This window comes from Erinaceus europaeus, chromosome 3 (assembly GCF_950295315.1).
Source record: "Erinaceus europaeus chromosome 3, mEriEur2.1, whole genome shotgun sequence".
Lineage (NCBI taxonomy): Eukaryota > Metazoa > Chordata > Mammalia > Eulipotyphla > Erinaceidae > Erinaceus > Erinaceus europaeus.
Window position 1 is genome coordinate 67,877,092 of NC_080164.1, and position 14,909 is coordinate 67,892,000.

At 40.0% G+C, this 14,909-nt stretch overlaps 1 protein-coding gene across 5 annotated transcripts in view; it reads right to left on the bottom strand.

The window, feature by feature from the left end:
• Positions 1-661: 661 nt before the first annotated feature.
• The window catches only part of KDM3A (lysine demethylase 3A), a 57,467-nt gene continuing 43,219 nt past the window's right edge, over positions 662-14,909 (bottom strand). For 4 of the 5 annotated variants that reach the window (XM_060187373.1, XM_060187376.1, XM_060187375.1 and 1 more), the window contains 8 exons: positions 13,637-13,808; positions 10,539-10,626; positions 9,783-9,913; positions 5,874-5,993; positions 5,657-5,796; positions 3,851-4,027; positions 3,637-3,771; positions 662-1,931 (listed from right to left, as the gene is read on the bottom strand). In XM_060187373.1, coding sequence (XP_060043356.1) covers positions 1,851-1,931; positions 3,637-3,771; positions 3,851-4,027; positions 5,657-5,796; positions 5,874-5,993; positions 9,783-9,913; positions 10,539-10,626; positions 13,637-13,808 — 1,044 coding nt within the window. In that variant the 3' untranslated portion in view covers positions 662-1,850. The remainder of the gene's footprint in view (positions 1,932-3,636; positions 3,772-3,850; positions 4,028-5,656; positions 5,797-5,873; positions 5,994-9,782; positions 9,914-10,538; positions 10,627-13,636; positions 13,809-14,909) is intronic. The other variant, XM_060187374.1, reaches the window with a different exon arrangement.

The window sequence follows — 14,909 nt, forward strand, 5'->3', positions numbered from 1 at the left end:
TATCCATATGGACGGACAATGTATCTATGATGAAACAGGCTTCTTTATAACTTTTAACTTTCAATGCTTTCTCCATATCCATTTTAGTTTTCTGCGACTGCCAGAATTAACATCCCCTCTCAGTAAACAGTACTGCTGATACAGGTGCTCAACAACCAGGTTTGACCCTTGCCCCCACTGCATTGGCGGAAGTTGTAGTGCTGTGGTTCCTTCATTATTTCTGCCTTCTGTCTATAAAAAAGAAAACCCAGAAGTAAATACAAATATTCACTAATCCAGAATCTGCAAACCTTGTAGGTTTAGTATGACAATTAATGTTCCTAGGGGCCAGGCAGTGGTGGACCAGTTTAAGCATGCACACACAACTACAGTTCCTTGTTGATTCCTGCTGACAGTGGATTATATTTTTGTATAATTATAGTGTATAACTGAATAATACTCCCTGCAAATATTCAGGAGACTCGAGTCTAAAGGTAGTTTCCTTTAGAGGGCCCAAAGTTTCCTATTATTTTGGCATGGGGTTTCCTATAATTTTGGCATGGGGAGATTTCTTAACAACACTGCCAGTTCTAAATCCAAACCTGCCAAAAGGAGCTTTTTATCAGTTCCAAGGAAAAATCTTTTACCATTGAGATAGGCAGGTGCTTTTATTCCTTTTAAGAAGTTTTGTTTTTATTCATAAAATATTAAGGATACTGGCTAATTAGGCAGGGATCTTTAGCCTCCTATTTTCAACCCATTGGTACAAATTCAAACTAATCCCTTCTTGTATGACATGGTTTCAACTTAAATCCTTTTTGGATTGTAGCTGTGCAGAACCACTGAGTTAATAAAAAATGACCCCCTCTGTCAATATTTTTTGGTCTGAAGACACATATTCCCAGTGCTACTGTTCTAAAAACTTCCAACTTCATTTACCTTTGTAAACTTACATTGCAAGGGATCAGAAGAGAGCATGTATTTTAGTCTTTGGCCTTTTTAAGAACTATTTAGCCAGTCACTGGTTTTGTGGGTAATTCCATCCTCTAAATTTAGCTCACAGTGTTTCTTTGCAAAGTGTGAGCAGAGAGAAACTTACCTCTATGGTAGCACTGTAATAACCACTGAGAAATCAACATCATGCCTAATTCTTTTGCTTTAGAAGGGTTTCTGGAACAATCTCAAAACTGTAACATTTTACAAAATATGTGTTGAATTTACAACCAAAGGATAAAGTCAAAATATTATATGAATACTTTAGTGCAAAATGCTTAACACTTAAAATTAGCAAAGCTTCATTTAAATTAAACTCCATTTAACTAAAAAAGATGGTTAACCCCAAGAATTATACAGTAGTTGATTAATGCTATATAACGCAGTCCTAATGCAACACCGTAGGAGCTGCATCACCAGCTCTCATTTCCTCCACTGCTCTTCTGGACCCTACGGGACTGAGGGAGGGGGATACTCAAGACACAAAATAAAATACAACCCAAATAAACTGCGCAGTGAATCCTAGGAGTTAGAATCCCATTTTGATGGAAGCCGTTCACTCAAACATCTAGGAAATAACTGCAAGGTCTTGTGTCAGAGCTGGTAAGAGGTTTTTATAGATTGGTAGACGTTCTGCACTAGGTGAGAAGTCACATTTTAAGGATGCATGTCCTGTAAATAGTTACTACATATACACATTTAGTGTCTGTAAACACTAGAAATATACATTAGACAGAGTACCCTCACCAGCTGGGTACAGATTACAAAAGATGAGGTAACATGAATCTCAAAGTCCACAGGAATCCCGCCTGAAGAGTTTGAACAGCTGCCAGTAATTCACTTCTAAGGAGCAGGGGTAGTTAAGGCGTCTGGGACCTTCATGGTCTGCTGAAACTGGACTCACTGGCTTTCAGCATAGCAACAGCATCTTTCACTGCATGGTAGATAACATTCTTCACCTAAATGACGAGAGAACATATGGTTAGTTTACTGTCAAATCTACAATGACTTGTCATTGGGGGCCGGGTGGTGGCGCACTGGGTTAAGTGCACATAGTATGAATCATAAGGACCCTGGTTCGAGCCTCTGGCTCCCCACCTGCAGGGGGGTTGCTTCATAAGTGGTGAAGCAGGTCTGTAGGTGTCTTATCTTTTCTCTCTCCCTCTCTGTCTTTCCTTCCCTTCTCAATTTCTGTCCTATCAAAAAAAAAAAATCGGGGAAAAAAAAAAAAAGGCCACAGGAGCAGTGGATTCGTAGTGCAGGCACTAAGTCCCAACAATAACCCTGGAGGCAAAAATAATATTTGTCACTAATAACTTTTCTGATTTTATTATTGAAATTTAAAATAATATTCAGTATGATTATTAGTACAGGCACACTTCAGAGACTGTAGGCTTGGTTCCAGGCCACTAAGATAATGTCAATATAATCAGTAAGAAAAGGCACAAGCATTGCTTTGCTTGCCAACGCACAGGACACTTTTAGTTATACCATACTATAATTTGAGATAGCATTATGTATTTAAAAAAAAAAAACCCACTAATTTTTGCCACCAGGATTATCACTGTGGCTTGGTGCCTGCACATGACTTAACTGCATTTGATTTTTTTCTTTTATGATATACATAGAAAAGAGAAGAAATAAAAAAACAGGAAGATACTTGCAACACTGCATCACTGCTCATGAAGCTTTTCCCCTATATGTGGGGAGAAGGCTTGGACCTGGGTCCTTGTCTATGCATTCTATTGGGTAGGTCACTGCTCAGCCCTACTTTAATAAAAAAAAAGTTTTTTTGGTGGTGCTTGGATCTGACACATGATCCCACTAATTATCATCAGTCATTGATTGGCATATTGTGATACTTTTGCTAGTACAGAGAACATGAAGCATGATGATGCAGTATGCTATATCTGAATGTACTGAACAGCTTTGAAACAGTTTCTTATCTGTGTATTACAATAGTTATCACCTGGGAAGAACTTAGAAGCTCATGGTCTCCCTTCCATAGGCTTTGATGTTGCTTGACTAGTAACCCCAGTGAATGCAGGCAGAGGATAGAGGGTAGATTTAGATTTCAGAGTTTCTATATTCTCCTAGTTTCCCCCAAAAGAAATTACATGTCATATAATTCGCTACTGAGAATCTCTAAAAAATTCACCCTCAGGCCTTTGGATCCCAAAGATTTTGTTCTATTCTACCTAAGGCTGAGTACAGTGTAACACTAAAGGTCTTTGTTCAAGATCCCTATCTGGCAGCTGAGCCAAGATGAGAAACCAGATCTAGGTTCAATACTAAAACCTTTATCCTCAGGTAGAGTTCTAAACAGATTCCTCGGTGTGTATTCCTCTACTGCCTAAGTACACAGTGGAGCTATTCATAAGGCCAGTTCATCAGCTCACTGTACAGAGTATGACATAACTGAGTCACACTCTTTTTAAATTAATTTTATTTTAATGAGAGGGGGAGAAAGAGATACAGAGAGAAAGACCAGAGTACTGCTCAGCTCTGGCTTATGGTGGTACTGGGGATTGAACCTGGGACTTCAGAACCTCAGGTATTAAGAGTCTTCTGCAGAACCATTATGCTGTTTCCCCAGCCCTTTGAGTCACACTCTTTATAAGGTCAGTAAATAGTCCATGAAGCCAGAGTCAGTGCTATTTTTACCTGTAATTTATCTTCATGGTTGGTATGAGTTTGCGACAAATAACGGAATTCTTGAGTCAGCCAAAAGCAGTGTTTAACATGCTCTGGAGAAACAAAATCTTCAGCTACTTTGATACAGCTGTATAAATTGTGAACCTGGAAAACATCAAATCAGGTAAGTAATACATACCCAACTTTGTAGCATAAGGAGAATAAAAACTAAAGCAATTCTTGCCTGGTGTGGAGCTCCTGCTGGGATGAACACCACATCCCCAAGAAACTGTACAATAGCCCAGCCTTGAACTCCATATTCTTGATGAAGACGCTTTCTTAGTGATCGATCTAAATACCAGCTCTGATCGTGAATGGGATCATGGTCTGCTGGGTTTTCTTGACCTTGCTCTTCTGATACCTAGAATTAAGATTAAGAATACTATGACACTGAAGACTATTTTGGGGGCACAGCAAGGACTCTGCCCGTCCCCCAATAGTGCAAGCTAAAGTTAAGTCAGTAAATGTCAAGTGTTCAACTCAAGAGCCCCTAGTGAAGAAACAAGCAATGTTCAAAGACTGAGTAAACCAAGACAAGACTGAAGGAAAATATAACTTTCCTTCTGTCATATAAACAGTGGCTGGCAGCCTACATATTTCTCTTAACTCGTGCTTTTGGAAATGTTTTGACCTACTTTTGAATACAAGTAGGCTCAAGAGCCTTAGAAGTAGAATTGCTGTATAACATTCATTGAAAACCTGTATTTATTTGTCATGAAACAGAAAGATAGCTGTAGAGTAAGCCTGTTTATTCCAAATACAGTACCTGTCAGCCCAAACTCAGAGCAACACTATCAAAAAAATCAATATGGTGACCAGCAGGCTCTCCGGAAGATCCAAATAATACTTAGGCAGAAACATCTTTAAATTATCATTAGTGATTTACAAATTATAATAGGGGTATAATCCCACACTGTTTCCACCACCAGAGTTCTGTGTCCCCAACCCCCTTCAGTGGAAACTGCAATATTTCCCCCAAGATCACAGATAGGAAATGACTATATCTTTTTTTTTTTGGTAGAAACATTTTGACTCTCAGATGTCAGCTAGGAAACTGCTTGAGACCAGACAATGGGCTAGGACTACTCCTTATGCACAACTGTAACGCGGCCACTATAGATACTTGGCTGCAACTTGTAGCCTCAGTGGGAAATGGTAAAAACTGACTGTGCCCATCATCTTCCAGTTGCCTGTAACTTCCACACAAAGCCCTTGTTGAGCAACCTGGGCACGTGGAATCTGCATTTCACGTTAATAACCCATAAGCTATTGGGTACAGGTGTCTGAGAAGTTCCTGACCTAAGTGAAAGTGGACAAAACCAACAAGGACTTTAGAATTCACTCAGGAGACAACCTCTGCTCAGCACTCAGGCCTGCATGCATGCCTCCACTGATCCGAGACAAACTTTTTTTATCTTGCCGGTAGAGTGAGAGATACTGCCAGCACTGCTCCACTGTTTAGCCCTAATAGTAAATCAGTCCCCAATGATAATCCACAGCAACACCCATAACATGAACTGTACCTTAAAACCGACCCCATTCTTACTCCTTACTTGGAGCCCCAGGGATGAAAGTCTTTTTGCATGGCATTCTGATAAGCATTCTGATAAACTTTTGTTTGTTTTTATATTTTATTTATTTTCATTTTCCCTTTTTGTTGCCTTTGTTCTTTGGTTTTTTTTAATTGTAGTTATTGTTAGATAGGACAGAGAAATTAGGAGAGAAGGGGAAGACAGAGAAGGGGAGAAAAAGACACCTGCACACCTGCTTCACTGCCTGTGAAGGGACTCCTCTGAAGGTGGGGAGCTGGGGGCTCCAACCAGGATCCGTATGCTGGTCCTTGTGCTTTACGCCATGTGCGCTTAACCCGCTGCGCTACTGCCTGACTCCCGAGACTTAACTTTTGAGGTTGTCACTGGGTTACCACACAGTCATTTATAATACTGCTAAGCTGCATCTCTCTTTTCCCATGGCTGAGGCAAACACACACCTTTTTAAGGAATTCTCGTATCTTCTCAGTATCCTTAGCAGCATATATGTGCCAGAGGGCCCCTGGCTTCTCTTTTCCTTCAATAAATCGCTTTATTGTGAGTTCATCTGAATCTCCATCTTGGATGGTTTTAAGAACTTCTAGAGGAAGGAAAAGAAGAAATCAGATGCAATCCCTTGCTCAGAGCGTAAGCTCCACTTTCAAGCTCAACCCCTACCTTCTTCTTGATCACACTGTCCCTTAGGGATTCCCACATACACCATGACATTAGCTGCATCAGACACATCTAAGTGAAGGTTTGTTGTTCCATATTTCCGATCTTCTGGTGTGATTAATCCTGCAAAAAGTTCTTAAATTTAGATGTTGGAAGTGACAAAGGGTGCTATAGCTTTTTTTTTTTTTTTTAATATTTATTTTCCCTTTTGTTGCCCTTGTCTTTTGTTGTTGTAGCTATTATTTTTGTTGATATTGATGTTATCATTGTTAGATAGGACAGAGAGAAATGGAGAGAGGAAAGGAGGATAGAGAGGGTGAGAGAAAGATAGACACCTGCTTCACTGCCAGTGAAGCGACTCCCCTGCAGGTAGGGAGCCGGGGGCTCAAACCAAGATTCTTAAGCCGGTCCTTGTGCTTCGTGCCACGTGTGCTTAACCCACTGCGCTACCGCCTGACTTCCAGGGTGCTATAGTCTTTCCCACTTCCTGGGAAATAATTGGTCAGGAAATGGAAAGCTGACTCTTTAATCAATAAGACGGGGGGGGGGTACTTAATATCTAAATAATTTTATCCTTCCAACTTTGAAATAAAAGAAACTTGTTCAATGCCAAGAATGTCACTTAAGGAAACAGAGCAATTCTAAAACTTTTAATTTGTAGAGTAATTCTGACAGAAAAATATGAAAACTGAAGCACCATGTTCTCTGAGTTCAAATGATACCACACAGCAATAATCACAAGCATTACAGTAGGAATGGTGAAATATGCCACTTATGTGCTGCTTTCCCATGTGTGCAACCAAAGCTCAAACCTGGGCCCACTGCACTGAAGAAATGTCAGTGCTATGGTCTAGCATTTATCTATCTAAAAAAAAAAAAAAAAAAAGATGGAAGTTGAAGAGAAAGCATAATGGCTGTGTAAAAAGACTTTCATGACTGAGGTACCAAAGGTTCCAAGTTCAATCCACAGCACCAACACAAGCCGCAGCTAATCAGTTCTCTGATAATAAAACAAAAGCAAACTAACAAAACACATGATGGTACATGCAACAAAAACAGGTACATAGACCAACAGAAAAGACCTGAAAAAAACCCACACATAAGAGGGACAATCTATGACAAAGGAGTTAAGACCAAACAATAGAAAAAAGATTCTTTAGTATATCACCTATGTTAAATATGTATTTTATGAATTCTGGTCTCATATAATTCTTTAAGCCATTCTGAGTTGGTTTTGTGAATGATGTGTGTGTGTGTGTGTGTGTGTGAGAGAGAGAGAGCGAGAGTGAGAGTGAGAGAGATATGTGGCTGTCCAGTTTCACAGTAACTTTTGTTGACAGAGGCTTTCTTTATTCCACTGTATGGTCTTGACGCCTTTGTTCCTGTATGGGTGGGTTAATTTCGGCTCCCCCTTTTGTGAGAATGGCAGTGGTACTGGAGCTGAGAAGCTGACTGGGTAATCTCTCCAAAGAGTATTTTTATTTCACTTTGTCTGAAAAGCTACATACTAATTACCCACCCTCTGAAAAATGGACAGTTTCAACTCCTAACTGTATGCTCTGGATGAAAACAATTCTGACATAGGTGCAGCTTTTAAAAAATTAATTAATTAATTAATCAATTTTCCCTTTTGTTGCCCTTATTTTATTGTTGCTATTGATGTCGTCGTTGTTGGATAGGACAGAGAGAAATGGAGAGAGGAGGGGAAAACAGAGAGGAAGAAAGACAGACACCTGCAGACCTGCTTCACCATCTGTGAAGCGACTCCCTTACAGGTGGGGAGCCGGGGGCTCAAACCGGGATCCTTCTGCTGGTCCTTGAGCTTTGCGCCACCTGTGCTTAGCTCGCTGCGCCATCGCCCAACTCCCGCAGCTTTTAAATAGTAGTACTGCTTTGTGGTAAGTGTGTCATGGGGGAAAAGAGCTACCATCAAGATATTTAGACCAGGCAGGTAGACATTTAAAAAAACTTCTCAGATAACCACTCTACCCACAAATATATGACTTATTTGTAGGACAGATAATCACTATGTGGCATGCTACCATTTATATTATGGGAACAAGACCTCCATCTATCTAAACTCACTGTAAACACCCACTGTAAGCAACAGTATACTGTGAGGTCACAACCATTCAGCTGCTTTAGAAGTTTACAGTGAAGGGAACACACTCTAAATTCACCACATCATATGTAGGGTTCTCTCAACTGAGATCTAAGAATTACAGAGAATAGAAAAAGGACTTTTGCCTGCTGTTTCCTATCTCCTACCACTTCTCATTCAGTTCAGGTAAAATTTTATTGACCAAGAAGATTGTGGGAGTTTCCCAACAAAAACTTTCCTCTTAAAAGTATTCCTTAACATCTTCCCTTACTGATTCCCTGGGCTGACAGCCCTATAACAGAACTGAGCAATGGGAGGCCAAGCCCTTTTTTCTTCCTCCTCCAATAGTCTCTGGAGAATCAGGCATTCAATAAGAGACAGCACCCCTCTGGAGAGCTGCCACCCTCATGTCTAAGGGACGGGAGCAGGAAGTAAGAAGGGGAGGAATGAATATAATCAAGTAATTTTCAAATGGGGTACAAAACTGCAAGAAAATAAAATAAAAGGCTAAATTAATAAATCCACTGAACGACAGAAAAAAACTTCATTAAGTAGGTTGGATGTTATGCAAAAAAGACATGCATGCCTGAAGATGTCCACGATAATCCAATGTAAGCTCCAGAACCCTTATCTAAGCCAGACCTGAGCAGTGCTCTAGTTAAAAAAAAAATTAATAACAAAAATTCATTGCATAATAGACTAGTAACTAATTTTTTTAAAAAAAATGGTCTACTTAAATCAAGACCTAAATAAAGATCCTACACAATGTGGCAGCTGAGTACTACCATAAAAGACTGCTGGTAAAAGTAAACCGATCTAAGTGTAAGGACCAGCGTAAGGATCCTGGTTCGAGCCCCCGGCTCCCCACATGCAGGAGAGTCGATTCACAGGCGGTGAAGCAGGTCTGCAGGTGTCTATCTTTCTCTCCTCCTCTCTGTCTTCCCCTCCTCTCTCCATTTCTCTCTATCCTATCCAGAAACAACATCAATAACAACAACAATAACTACAATAAAACAACAAGGGTGACAAAAGGGAATAAATAAATATAAAAAAAGCCCCCAAAACTAAAAAGTAAACCGATCTATATCCTAAGTATTCCCTGTTGGACAGTTTACCAAATCATGTCCCAACAGTAAAAAATTAAAAGACTTAAATGACATCTGAAGACTTTACAATATTAAGTGCAGAAAAGAGAGAAACAGGGCTAGAGAGAGAATGCAGCAACAGTCCACAGGCACTGATTGTGTGGGGTCCCAGGAATGATTCCTGCCATTTCCTGCCATCACCAAGAGCCAAAGCTGAGTGGTGCTCTCGTCAGAAAGAGAAAAAACAAAACAAAAAACCCACATTATAGCTGCAACTATGAAAAGGAAATGGACATACACAAAGCTAAGAAATGGAAGCAAATATGTCAAAAATGAAGCCTACTGCTATGTTACCTGCTAGATTTATGGATGTTCTTTCTCCATCTCTCCCAACTTCTCACACATTCTAACTTGCTTTATTTTTGTTACTCATTTTTCTTTCTTTTTTTTGGTTATTTTTTATTATCTTTATTTATTTATTGGATAGAGACAGCCAGAAACTGAATGGAAGGGGGAAGTAGATAGATAGATAGAGAGAGAGAGAGAGAGAGAGACAGAGAGACACCTGCAGTACTGCTTCGCCACTCACAAAGCTTTCCCCCTGCAGGTGGGGACTGGGAGTTTGAACCTGGGTCCTTGGGCATTGTAATACATGTGCTCAACCAGGTGTGCCAGCACCACCTGGCCCCTGTTACTCATTTGTCAAGTTAGTTGTTTCTTCCTTACCATAAGCATTGTACATCTTGGGACCCAGGTCGGGCCTTACAAAGTAGTTTGGCAGTCTAGAGGCTAAGTTCAATTTTCCATCTCGCCTCGTGTACTCAGGCAGTGGAATGTTGGCCATCAGATCATCAAACCTAAGATAAGAGAATGAGAAATTTACAATATAAACCCGCCCTTCAAATTCATCATTAGGGATTTGGGTTGTTCTTTCTACATTACAGTACTTAACAGTATTATTATAATTATGAACAAGGATGTCCTCCTGTAACACACAGACATACAAGGGTCAGTAATATTTCAATGTGAGAAACAAACTCCTGATGATAAAAAAGTGACAGTGACATTAGTACTGAAGACCTTTTTTAAGGTTCAAACTGAAATACAAAAAACAGACCTAACAACTCAGGCTGTATTGTCTAGCATAGTGACAGACTGCATCACACCAATCCTTGACATGTCTGATTTCGCTGCCTCCTAATCAGTGCACGTACGTCTAAGTTGGCCCCCTTTCTAAAGAGGATCAAGGAGGAAATGTACAGAATTTGCATTAGTCTTTTAAAGTTAAACTCAATAATGCCTCATCTCATTTTTAAATATGTCTATAAGATAGTAGACTAAGAATGAAAAAACAGCACCAGTAAAAACTATGCAAACTTTCCTAGTGCCCTGGAGACCATTTTTCTTGCTGCCTCAAAAAAAAAAAAATTCTTTCTGTCAAATCAAGGATAAAACCACCACTCTGTTGCTCTATAACCATACCTGGAGGGCATCATATCTCTAAAATCTTCTCCTGGTGGCCAGTCCTTAAGTTTCAACACCATTGGTTCTTTTTCACTTTTTAAGCGGTCTAAAAGATAACAGGAAGACCAAAAAAAAAAAGTTACAATCCTAGTCATTTTTGTGAAGAGTATGAAACAATGAATTCAAAAGAATATATGTACCACCTTGTACACAGCATCATTATTCACAGCAGTCAAAAAAAATAAAGAGAGAAAGAAAGAAAAGGAAGGAAAAGAAAAGAGGATCCAAGTGGTGTCATACCTGGTTGAGGGCACATATTATAATGCACAAGGACCCAAGTTCAAACCCTCAATCCCCACCTACAGGAGAAAGCATCACAAGTGGCAAAGCAGTGCTTAGGTCTCACTCTCTCTTCCCTCTTGATTTCTGTCTCTATCCAATAAATAAGTAAATAAAGATATGAAAAAGTGAAAAAGGGGAAGATCACTTAGAGGGCTCTAAAGCCCAATTCCATCAGGACCCAGAGAGAAAAACAGGGAAAAAGGGAAGGACATTTGGAAGTAGTAATAGGTGTAGGTGTGACTTTAGAAAGGAAGAGAAAGCAGGAAAATAAGAAAAATAGGCAAAAATATAGACAGATAGTTATAGAAATAACAGTTAATTCTTATCTGTGACCTTGGGAGAACCACTGCAGTTTCCAGTGGAGGGAATGGGGACACAGAACTCTAGTGATGCGAATGGTGTAGAATTATGTTCCTGTTATAGCGTATACCAGTATTAAATTACTAATAAAAAAAAAGTGAGAGGGTAGACGTAGATAGCACAATGGTTATGCAAACAGACTGTCATGTTGGAGGCTCTGAAGTCCCAGATTCAATCCCATGCACCACCATAAGCCAGAACTGAGTAGTGCTCCTGTAAAAATAAATAAATTGGGGGAGTCAGGTGGTAGTACAGTGGGATAAGCGCACATGGTGTGAAGCACAAGGACTGGCAAAAGGATCCCGGTTCAAGCCCCCGGCTCCACACCTGCAGGGGAGTCACTTCACAAGCAGTGAAGACGGTCTGCAGGTGTCTGTCTTTCTCTCCTCGTCTTCCCCGCCTCTCTCCATTTCTCTTTGTCCTATCTAACAACGACAAGGAAGGGCAACAAAAGGGAAAATAAATTAAAAAAAAAAAACTTAAAAAATACATAAATATGTAAATAAAAAGAATTTTTTAAGTGAGAAATATTAAAAAATAATCAATTTTTAATTTTTTTAAAAAATTATCTTTATTTATTGGATAAAGACAGGTAGAAATTGAGAGGGAAGGGGATGATAGGGAGGGAGAGAGACAGAGAGATACCTGCAGCCCTCCTTCACCAGTTGTGAAGCTTTCCCCCTGGAGGTGGGAACCAGGGGATGGAACCTGGGTCCTTGCACATTGTAATATGTGCGCTCAACTAGGTGCGCTACCACCTGGCCCCCCAAAATAATCAATTTTAAGAAGAAAAGCAAGGATATATGAAGGCAATACACATGAAATTGCCAGCCTTGTGCCACAAGACCTGCTTGCTTGCTTGCTTGCTTTATTTATTTATTTATTTAGCTTCCAGGGTTATAGCTGGGGCTCAGTGCCTGCACCACGAATCCACTGCTCCTGGAGGCTACCCTTTTCCTTTTGTTGCCTTTGTTATTTATTTTATCCTTGTTGTGGTTATTATTGTTGTTGTTACTGATGTTGTTGGACAGAACAGAGAGAAATGGAGAGAAGAGGGGAACACAGAGAAGGGGAAAGACACCTGCAGACTTGCTTCATCACTTGGGGATCCTTATACCATTCCTTGCACTTTGCACCATGTGCACTTAACCCGCTGTGCTACTTCCCAACTCCCATTTTTTAAAAGAAATTTACTTATTTATTCCCTTTTGTTGCCCTTTTTTTTTAAAATTGTTGTTTTTATTGTTGTTATCATCATTGTTGGATAGGACAGAGAGAAATGGAGCGAGATGGGGGAAGACAGAGGGAGAGAGAAAGACAGACACCTGTAGACCTGCTTCACCGCTTGTGAAATGACTCCCCTGCAGGTGGGGAGCCAGGGCTCAAACCAGGATTCTTACTCCGATCCTTGCGCTTTGCTACCACCTGACTCCCCTATTTTTATTTTTTTAAACTTATCTTGCTTTTCCCCTGCAGGTAGGGACCAAGTCCAGGTTTTGTGCCTGTCGCCCTGGACACAGCATTTTTTGTCACAGGATGGAGATGGAGTCACTTGAAGAGCATGACCAAATCCTCACCTCTGTGACCAACTATGTGAATTCACCTCAGTTCTCAGTTCAAAAGCAAAAACTTCAGTAACCAAGGAAGTAGCTCAGGAGAAAAAGTTGAGGACTTCAGTATATGAAACCCACGACTGATCCCTGGTACAGTATGCTAGAGTGGAACTATGTATCTCCATCTCTCTCTCTCTTATTGCCACTAGGGTTATCATTGGCATTCAGTGCTGGCACTACAAATCCATTGCTCCCGGTGGCCATTTATTTTTCTTCTATTTTATAAGGTAAGACAAAAATTGAGAGAGGAAACAGGGAGGAAGAGACAGCTGCAGTGCTGCTTCAATACTTATGAAGCATCCCTCTGCAGGTGAGGAGAGGGGGTTCAAACCCAGGTCCTTGTGCACTGTAATATGTGTGCTTAACCAGTTGTACCATTGCCTAGCCCCCAACTATTCTTTCTCTTTCAGGTAAGTAAATATATAAATAAACATTTTAGAAAAACTTTTGTGAGAAAGAAATGGGGATATGACACTAATCATAAACTCAAAAATGGATAATGTGGCTGTTGCCACTGCAGGGTCTCAGATTCCTGTTCTTTTTTCTTTTTAATTTGTATTATCTATTTATTGGACAGAGATAGTCATAAATCGAGAGGGAAGGAGGAGATAGAGAGGAAAAGAGATGAGACACCTACACACTGCTTTACCACTTGTGAAGCTTTCTTGCAGGTGGGGTACTGAGCTCAGACCTCTTACATGTGTGCTCAATCAGGTATGTCAACCACCTGGCCCATCATATTCCTGTTATTTCTGTGGCCCCTCTTCTGACATTTTCAACCCTCGTGACTTTCATACATACTTGGGACATCTTCAAATCCATCCCAGAAGTCTCCTACGGTGGCTCCTGTGATAATTTCATTGGTTCTACAGTTAACTAGGTCAACTTCTTGGTTTCCAAATTCTTTCCTGAAGGATTCGGGTTTCCAAAGTTCAGTGTTGAGTTTATGATGCACTCCTGACACCATCACTGGCTAAAAGAGAATGAAGACTTTAGTTTCAACTCCCAGTACTCCAGCCCCTCCTCAAATAGTTGATGGAAACTAGAACTATTGGAAATTTTCAGAGTCATTCATCCCAAGAAACTGGAATACACATTTTACTCAAATCCACATGGGTCATTCTCAAGGATAGACCATATGTTAGGCCACAAACACAACATCAGCAAATTCAAGAGCACTGAAATCATCCCAAGCATCTTCTCAGACCACAGTGGAATTAAACTAACACTTAACAATCAACAAAAGATTAGTAATAGTCCCAAAATGTGGAAGCTCAACAGTACACTTCTTAACAACCTCTGGGTCAAAGAGGAAATCAAGGAAGAAATCAAAATGTTTGGAGACTTCAATGAAAATGAAGACACAAACTACCAAAATACTTGGGACACAGCAAAGGCAGTACTGAGAGGGAAGTTCATAGCTATACAAGCACACATTAGGAAACAAGAAAAAGCACAAATAAACAGCCTGATTGCACATCTTAAAGACCTAGAAGAAGAACAAAGGAACCCTAAAGCAACCAGAAGGACAGAAATCACTAAAGTTAGGGCAGAAATAAATAACATTGAGAATAGGAAAACCATACAAAAGATCAAGGAAAGTAAGTGTTGGTTCTTCGAAAGAATAAACAAAATCAACAAACCTTTAGCCAGACTCACAAAACAAAAAAGGGAGAAGACTCAAATAAATCGGATACTAAATGAAAGAGGAGATATCACAACAGACACCGCAGAAATTCAACATATCATGCGAGGTTTCTATGAACAATCATATGCCACCAAGCTACAGAACCTGGAGGAAATGGATGATTTCCTAGATACTACCAACTTCCAAAACTAAGTAAAGAGGAAGTGGATAACACGAACAGGCCCATCACAGCTAATGAAATGGAAACAGTTATCAAAAATCTTCCCAAAAATAAAAGTCCTGGACCAGATGGTTTTACAAATGAATTCTACAAAACTTTCAAAGAAGAACTAATACCTCTACTTTTAAAAGTCTTCCAGAAGATCGAAGACACTGGAATACTCCCTGCCAGCTTCTATGAAGCCAACATCACCCTGATACCAAAAG